The sequence below is a fragment of the Chaetura pelagica genome, unplaced genomic scaffold (assembly GCF_000747805.2).
Source record: "Chaetura pelagica isolate M959 unplaced genomic scaffold, ChaPel_1.0 scaffold3, whole genome shotgun sequence".
Classification (NCBI taxonomy): domain Eukaryota; kingdom Metazoa; phylum Chordata; class Aves; order Apodiformes; family Apodidae; genus Chaetura; species Chaetura pelagica.
Genome location: NW_009952974.1, coordinates 3,087,632 through 3,096,708, shown reverse-complemented (window position 1 = coordinate 3,096,708; position 9,077 = coordinate 3,087,632). Strand labels below are relative to the sequence as shown.

Here is a 9,077-nt window from a genome sequence, read left to right as displayed (position 1 = left end):
TTTTTTTGTTTTCTCTTCCCCCCCACCCCCCCCACCCCCAGTCTTCATTTTTTCAAGTGATGCAACTTTTGCCACAGGCTGGAGAAGCCTCATGAATGCCCAGCTTTCCTAGCAATTTTAGCTCTACATTAGAGGTTGGGTGGGCAGAAACTGTGTGTCTTTCTATTCTCTGCTGAAAATCAGCACAGCTTCATCCTCCTTCCCTTCTGCAGCCCAGTGTTGCTCTTCTCTAAGCAGGATCTGGGGAAGGAGGTGGAGACATTGAATAAGATTTGGGCAACTCTATGCTCTCCTAATATCACTTCTGTTAACATGGAGTCATTTCTGCTTCCTGTCCTCCTTCCCCATAACATCTCCCAGAAGCTGGTGGGGACCCACCACAGAAGCTTTCTCAAGCTTGGGAGCTGAGATCTTCAGACAGACAGCTGCTGCTCTACACATGCACATTCTAGTGTACAACATTAATTTCTGTGTGTTATCAACCCTGTAGGATTTGCCCAAGCAGAACATTCCTAAGAAATGTCAAGATGGGAAATTTTGTGTCAGGAAGACCTCAAAAATTTTAGTTCTGAATTACTGTTTAGCTGTTTTTACCTGAGATTGGTATTATGTAAACACTTGTAGATCCTTCAGCCACAGACAGGGTGCTTAGATACTCCCAACATTTAGTAGTGGCATATGCAAAGAAAAAAAACTTTCTTTAGTAGTTTGAAGCTGTTGCTGATATAAAAGAAAGCAGAAGGGTCAAGTTTTGCTGAGGTATAGAGCCTGTGACTTCACCGGGTTAACTGCTGCTACTTCCATGTAATTGAGAACATAATTTGGCTCAAACCCTGGGAGACTGAAAAGGATCACAGCAGCCACTGTATTAAGTCAATGTTCAAAACAGTTGGCTTACACTGAACTTCATAAGCTGATCATGCACCCAGAAGGCTTGAGCTGTATGACACCACCCACTGAGAAAGAAGGGATGGTGGGAGTATCTCTTTGTTTATCTTAAATAAAACAGCATGCCAGAAAAATCTCTCAAATGTGGTGTTGTCCCTACATGGGGATCGATATGGCAGAAACAATATAGTGTCTCCCCATGGGTCCATAAGGACCAACCTACCAAGAGATGTGCCTGGGCTGGACTCTGTTGTCCCAGCTCACATTGGTCATGCCAGGGGCTGGCAGCAGTGGGGCTTCATTCTGGCAGTGCTGTGCTGGAGGTGGTGCTGGTGTCAGCAAGCAACACACCTCCATCATGTGCTCTATGGAGTCATGGTGCCTTGCTGGTACTGTCAGGGCCATGAGTGAGGAGCTCAGGTGGAGATGCACTTAAAATGAAGAACAGGAGAAATCATCAGTCTGAGAAGGTGCAAAAAATTCATAGAAGCAGAACAGCTGCTGGAGGTGTCCTTTGTAAATCCCTTCTTGCTGCCTTGCAGGGTTGCCAGTGACTGGTGGTTTGTGAAGGGTTAGACCCACATCCACAGCATCACTGGTGGCACGTGCCCTCTACCAGGGAGGCTACTCCCACAGTGGTACTTAGCCTTGGAGGAGAGGTGGCCAAAATTGGTGATTCATGTTTCACACGAAAGCTTGGAGAGGGAGAAATGTATGTTTTCTGCTCTGTCTAGGGGAGGAGGAAGGGGTTTTCTGGTGAAAGAAGAATCTCGGAGAAGGAAATAATGCCATTTCAAGAAAAGAGTGTCCGGGGGTTATGGCTGAGTATCTGTTCATTCCCAAGTTTGCTGGCAGTCCTGCTGACGCAGATGCCCTCCAAAAGAGACAGGCATTTTGGAACAGCACATTCAGCCATTCCTCGAGCACTTAGCAGGAGGGATTGTTTTATTAGGAAAGTTTATGGCTTCTTGTTTTCCCTCAAAGGCAAATGTGACTTTGTTGTTTTTAATTCTTTAGGGATTTCTCCTTTTTAATATATGACACAGCTGTTAAAATAGCTGGGGTTGTCTAGGGCAAATCGTATAGCACTTTCCTTGTTCAGATCTCAGATGGCTGCCTTTTTAGTGTCGCTGCAGAATTATATTACAGTGCATATGAATAGTGCTGGTATTAGTGTCAAAATCAATTACCCAACCCTCCTCCTGCAGAGAAAGCTACAAACCTTAGGAACAATCTGAGTAATCCATTCTGGGTTTCTAATTCTGAGTAATGACGGAGGGCAGAGACTTGTGCTTGAATAAGTGCACAGGGTCTTTCTCCGTATAGTCACTCCTAAATGCATGCTCTTTACAGGAAAAAGCAGGCTCCCTGTGAAACCCTTTTTCATGCCAAATGGCTTGCTGCTAAGAAAGCAGATGCCCTTCAAAAGAGACAGGCATTTTGGAACAGCACATTCAGCCATTCCTCGAGCACTTAGCAGGAGGGATTGTTTTATTAGGAAAGTTTATGGCTTCTTGTTTTCCCTCAAAGGCAAATGTGACTTTGTTGTTTTTAATTCTTTAGGGATTTCTCCTTTTTAATATATGACACAGCTGTTAAAATAGCTGGGGTTGTCTAGGGCAAATCGTATAGCACTTTCCTTGTTCAGATCTCAGATGGCTGCCTTTTTAGTGTCGCTGCAGAATTATATTACAGTGCATATGAATAGTGCTGGTATTAGTGTCAAAATCAATTACCCAACCCTCCTCCTGCAGAGAAAGCTACAAACCTTAGGAACAATCTGAGTAATCCATTCTGGGTTTCTAATTCTGAGTAATGACGGAGGGCAGAGACTTGTGCTTGAATAAGTGCACAGGGTCTTTCTCCGTATAGTCACTCCTAAATGCATGCTCTTTACAGGAAAAAGCAGGCTCCCTGTGAAACCCTTTTTCATGCCAAATGGCTTGCTGCTAAGATTAATCTGTCATTGAATTTATAAATTCTGTGTGGCATAGAGCAGTGGAAAAAGTTTAGCATTGCGCGGAAAGCAAACTGTGTCTTGCTTAAAAAATGAATGTTGTGCTTCTGGATGGTGTAGATTGACTGCCTCCATCCATATATCTTCTTATACCGGTAATAAAAATACTTCCATAGCCTTGTGCCTCCGAGGATCTCAAAGCACTTTGCAAACAGGGCAAAGTACCATTTCCTATTTTATGGCTGTGGAAACGGTCTGCGAGAGAGGTTAAGCTTTTTGCCCAGGGGCACAGAGGAGACTGTAGCAGAACCAAGATGGGAACCTAAATCTCCAGAGCTCCAGCACCGTGTCCTGGTCACACACTGCACCAAGGCACAGCAGGGGAGTCTGCTGGTCACCAACTCTCATTGTGCATGAAACCCCAGGAGGTGGGAAATGGTGCTTCTTCACTCTCTGGTCTCTGTTCCAGTCTGTGGGCAGAGGTGCTGAGCAGGGCAGAATCCAGCCAGGAAGGATATCTGTGTCCTCCTGGGCTGGGATGGTCAGCTTTGACTGTGGGTAACGTTGGAAAGAAAATTACTTTTGGTTACTTCTGACTTGGGGAAAAGCTCAGAGCCTCGCATTCAACCTGCTCTGATCCAAGCACCTTGAAAAAAGTGAAAATAACTATAGACTCATTACCCTAAGTCTTGTAGGATTAGAATAGCTGCATTATCTTTTTTCTAACACAGTATTTGAGAAGAATGTACCTGTTTAGTGCAAAAATTTATTAGAAACATGCTTTTTAAAAAAAAATTAATTAATTTGAAAATAAAGCAGTGTTTTACAAAGGCCAGATTTTCAAATATGGGCCAAATCTCTTGTCAAATTCCTGTTGGATAAAAGACCTGAAAAACTTGGTCCCTGCTGAGGTGTCTGTGGCAGGGATTTTGAGATCGCTCTTCAGGCATCTCTGGCAAAAAGCATGACTTTAACCTGCGTGTTTTGCAGGCAAACGATTTCTATTACTCATTTCTTCCCTCCCCTCCGAGGCTGCTCTGCTCTGCAGCCCCTCGATGCATGAGGCTGCCCCGGGGGTCAGAGCGACCCCGGGAGGGGGAGGTTGGGAGGGGTGCGAGGGCAGGCGTCTGGTTTCAAACAAAAGTGCAAAGCCTTGAAAGGAGGGACTAAGAAGAAACAGGTGGGAGGCTAGTAATAGAGCCTCTGAAGTTTATTTGCTTAACGAACAGAAGCCCAGGCTGTCAGACCTAGGTCAAATACTCCTCCAGTTTGAGTGTATTTATTTCGTACGTGGTCTGTAACCCAACCTGATTTCTGGATTAAACCCTGGCCCCAGGAACCCATCCCATGTTTGCCATCAAGCCCAGCACATGCCAGGGCAGGACCTCAGGGGCCACCTCGGTATTTGCTGGAGCCTTGTGTCATCAGTAAAGCCTGTAATTGTGGGTCCTGTCATTTCCAATGCAAGCTTCGATGTTGGCAGCTGCAAGTTGTGACCGCAGATCCATCACTTAGTGCTCTCATTAGTGTGAGCCATGCCTGAAGGCTCCCAGGATGAGCTGCCTGAGCTGCAGCACAAAGCCACTGAGCAGGCCATCAACCTGCTGGAGCCCAGGTGGTGCAGGCAATGCTGGAGAACCACATCCATTATGTGCCAGGTCCCTCTGAGTTGCCAGGGTGGTTTTATATCTATAGGCAAGTTTCAAAGTAGCCATTGGGCAAATGAAGAAGGGTTTGGAACAGTCTGTCTTGAACAGTGGTGCAACACAGGAGGGTCTTCAAGAATGGGTGTGAAGGAGACTGGCACGGTGCTAAGCTGTGGAGCTCATCACAGTGGGGAAAGAGGGGCTTTGCTTTCTTGCTTGTGAAGTCCTAAAGTTACACCACAAAAACTGCTGGAAAACCAGCAAAATAGTGACAGGAAAAACAGAAACCACAAAATCCAGTGCTTATTCCAGGGTCATGGACAAATAAATGGTAAAAGTTACAGATCACACATGGCAATTCCTGAAATCTTCATGTTATTTCAAGTTTTTAGGAGTGTTAGTTTTTTAATCCAAGGTGCACAGGAGTCAGTTAATCCCTCCAGAGGGAAGTTTGAGCTGGCACAAAACTACCTGCATGCACAAACACAAATGTTTCCTGGTTTCCCAGATCATTTTTGGGTGATCCCATTAATTCCAATAAGGTAAACACCCAGTGTGCTCCCGAGTATCTCAGGAGCTGAAAAATTTGCATCTGGAAATTTGCATGTGAAAAATTTCAGATCTGCATTAAAATTAGAAAGGAAAGGAGGAATTAGCAGTGGGTTTTCCCAAGACCAGCCTGAGGCTGGTAGTGCCAGGTAACTGTGTGGGTTCTGTAAAAGCAGGAGTCACGTGGAGACATTTGAAATAAAACAAGTTAAAACGGGGTGAACAGAAGTATTTGCAGTCAGAAACAAAGCACACCTCCTCATCTAATAGAAGCCCCATTTTACATTAAATTTGGGGTACACATGCATTTGCTTTTAGGAGAAAAGATGCATTTGAGTCAAGCAGAAAAAAAATAAGCTGACCCATGGTTCAAGAGCTGTTATTTTTCAGGGACCTAAGCTAAAAAAAACACAATACAAAAACCCAAGTTATTTGTGCTCTCGTATCTTCTTGTTTTTACTGGCACTTAATTCACCATTTGTAATGGGGGTAAAGCTGTAGGTGATTTTCAGATACGACTGGTCAGGACAGAACTTGCCTGGGAGAGTATGTTAGTCCTCACCAGTGAGGGCTGAGTGGGCTCAGGCAAACCTGCTGTGGCTTATCTGTAAGTACCATTTAAATGTTCTGGTCTGAGCACTGGTTCAGAACTAGTGCATAGAATAAGCATCAACTGGGAAAAAAAACCCCAACAAACCCAAAGCAAAGCAACAACAATCTACCCACCTTGAATTCATTTTTATCTGTATTTTTTAGAAGTTTTAGCTGACTCAGGTTTTTTTTTTATGAGGGGCTGGGTCAGGAAATCTTTGCTGCTTGTCATTTACCTTTGAGCTTCTCTGCCGAACCATCAGCTGCTTCCTTGTGAAGCTTATTTTGCTTCTTTTGTGAGTGGTGACCAGAATCTGGTTTTGTTTTATGTCCTGTAGGGTTGCTGAGCTGGAAGATGCGCATCTAAGATGGAAACTTCTGCTTCAACTGCTGCTGGGAAAAAAGAAGGGAAAGGTGCAGTTCTGGAGGGGAATGGCTTTACGGAGACGGGGAAGAAACCCACTCCTTTAGCAGCTGCAGGAGCAGCAGTGGCACAAGGAGGTACTTTATGTTTTCCACACTTTGAAAGCAGCAGGGGTGTTTTTCATTAGACTGTAAGAGTTTAATAAGTACAGTGGCATCTGTCCTCCTGCAAGCACACTGAGTTTATTGGGGTTCTTGGCCACTGGCGGTCAGAGGCGCAGGAAGCTGTGTCACCGCGTGGTGTCCAAACGTCACTGCATTGTGGTCAGGTACTGCTGCTCCTGGCAAACTGGGCTGGGGCAAGGGAGAGGGCAGGTGGGGAGAGGTGGCAGTCGGAGAACTGAGGCGTCCCATTGCTGCTTGGTATTGTCTGGCCAGTGCTGTGTGATGTAGGCAGCACAGTGCCTGCAGCTCCACTGTGGAGGAGGCAATGAGTGGCTGGTGGGTCTGGCTGGAGCTGGGTGAACATCCCATTGTCGTGGCTGGGGAGGGGTGTCATGTGCTGGCTGTGATCCTGCTAATAAGCTAAACAGAATGTACTGTCTTCAGCCATTGTTGCTGGGATTGCATGGTTAGGGAAGAATTTGGGAATGTCCAGCCCTCACACAAGGTGGTATCCAAAGAACCCCCATCCCCATTCGTGCCATTCCTGTTAATGTCAGAAATAGCTCAGGTTTGATTTATTTTTTTGACAGTGTTTTTGGCACAATTTTGGTTCTGCTTGTGTTGGAAGTCAATCAGGAATCTGTCATGGACAACTGAGGGTATGGGGTCACTTCTGGTGTGTGGGGGGGTGTGCAGGCGCTTTGCTCCTGCCTCCTCCCACTGCTACAGTAAATGGCCCCAAATGGGGCAGGCAAAACACATCCCTCACTGGCATGTGTGTATTGGGGGATCTCCAGATTGGTGTCAGGCCCTTTCATGGAGGCTCCAGCTGTGGGCAAAGCTATGCCTGCTTGGAAGGCCCCACACTGCCCTTGCTGGGGACTGGAACAGGGTGTCCCTTCTCGGAGCAGCATGAGGAGACAAACTTAGAAGGGGCTGAATCAGCTCAGATGTGACAAGAGACATCCCAGCTGCATAAACTTTGCAAGCAGCTTATATACCTTATTCTTAGCCAGAGTCTGCCTCAAACTTTCCCTCCTCTCCCTTCACTGTGGGGTGGTTTCTCTCCATCTCAGGAGAGCAGCATAACAACTCCAGAGGCTCTTTGGTTCCTTTACAGATCAGCTGGAGAGTTTGTGTTTTCTGTTGGATGTGTTTTGAAGATAGTTCCCAGCCCAGACTTCTTAAATCTATTTCATCTGTCCTTCCTTTTCAACACATATGTTACCCAGTTTTTATTCCCACATTGACCAGTGAAGATTCAGATGCAGAGCATGGTAGCAGCTGTTAGATTATAACCCATCAGATCAGTTCATGTGTTTTATAACTCTGTTACTTTTTGCTAGCCAAAGGAAAGGTTTTTTCTTAAAAAGAACTAGAAAATCTATTACACAGAGTTCTTTGGAGAGAAACACAATTTCATGCTGCTGAATGGGTTAGAGCCACCTTCCTTGTAAGTACTATGCAAATGGCAGAAAGGAAGGGATGGCAGAAATGGGAAAAGATAGAGACAGGAACATGCAGGAGTTTGCCAACTCCCAGCAGACTCTGATTGCTGTTGAGGAAGCACAGGGTGTAGGAACCACTGAGGCAGCCCCCTCGAGGCATCATCTCAGTGACTGGCAGATTGAAAGGGCTGACAGGCACCAACAAAATCTTAATATGTGCTAAAATTCAAAATGTAAAGACGTGCTGTTGTGAATAAACACTTTCTCCCCACTTGGCACTTATCTTGGGAGTGCCTTCACCAAGGAAGCAGTCAGCACATTTCCAGAGATGTGATGGAAACGAGATGCCCCTGAGGTGGAGTGTCCCTTGGACCATTTGGTACCCCCAGAGACTTGATTGGTTTTAAGCATTCTACATTAGCTGTCCTGTGAATGCTGTGCTCTCCCCTTTGGTTTACAGGCTCAGTATTTCTCCTTTAAGAGGAAGTGAAGTAAGTGGAGGATTGTTTTAAGATGTGAAGAGAATTGCTCATAAATGACCTAGAAGGGCTGGCAGTGAAGCAGTGTGCAGTCACATGCTGGCCCTAGGACTTTGCAGGTGTTGCACGTTCTCTTGGGGCTCAGAGGGCTTCCCTTTGAATTCTAGACATAATATATGCTCCTAAAAGGGAGCAGCACAGTGTGTGTGCTTATAAGTAGAAAAATTAATATAAAGTCATGTTATAACATCAGTTAATTGCAAGGTGTGATTTAGCAGATAATAGGAAAAAGCCTGAGTAGTGATGAGACTGTATTCACATGGTATTCATGTTAATAGAAGTTATTTGTTTCACTAAACTAGTGTAATTACTCATAAGAGACTAGAAATATACATATTTATGCTCATTCTTACAGAAGAAAGCAAACGAGACATGGAGATTAATTACATTGTTCAGATTGAGGAGGGGAACAACTTTAAAGGGAGGGCCCCCAAGCTCTCCACCCTGCTTTGGGGCCATACAGACAAGTCTTTTTTCTCATCCAAGACAAACTCTTGATTTTATTTATTGTAAAGGTTTTACTCTTTGTATTAACATGTGAGAAAGTGGCAGCAGGGCTCAGCTAGTGCTGCAGATCACCATGCTGCTCTCCAAAGCTAAACAAATGTAATTTGCAACACATTTCTTCTCCTTTATTCTACTGAGTCACACAGATGGAGTGCCAACATTGCATGTTTCACAGATCATAAGGTTTTCTTTTTCCCTTGTAGAAATTAATAGATTCATAAGGTTTTAGTTATAATTAAGGTAATTGAAGCAATAAACTGAATATGAGTTAAATAATTGAAGAATAGCTATTTTATTATATTATTATTATTACTTAGACTATATTATTATAATGCAATAATATGTCCAGTCTCCATTTCGAGTTTCCTTGCTTTGGATATTTGTCCCAAATGTTTCCAGCTTTGAGCAAATCAAGTTATGGCTG

The 9,077-nt window shown here is 44.6% G+C and overlaps 1 protein-coding gene across 1 annotated transcript in view; it reads left to right on the top strand.

Moving 5' to 3' along the window:
- Positions 1 to 5,969: 5,969 nt before the first annotated feature.
- GLI2 (GLI family zinc finger 2) overlaps positions 5,970 to 9,077 on the top strand; it is a 142,218-nt gene continuing 139,110 nt past the window's right edge. The window contains 1 exon segment of the mRNA XM_009996042.1: positions 5,970 to 6,132. Coding sequence (XP_009994344.1) covers positions 6,000 to 6,132 — 133 coding nt within the window. The 5' untranslated portion in view covers positions 5,970 to 5,999.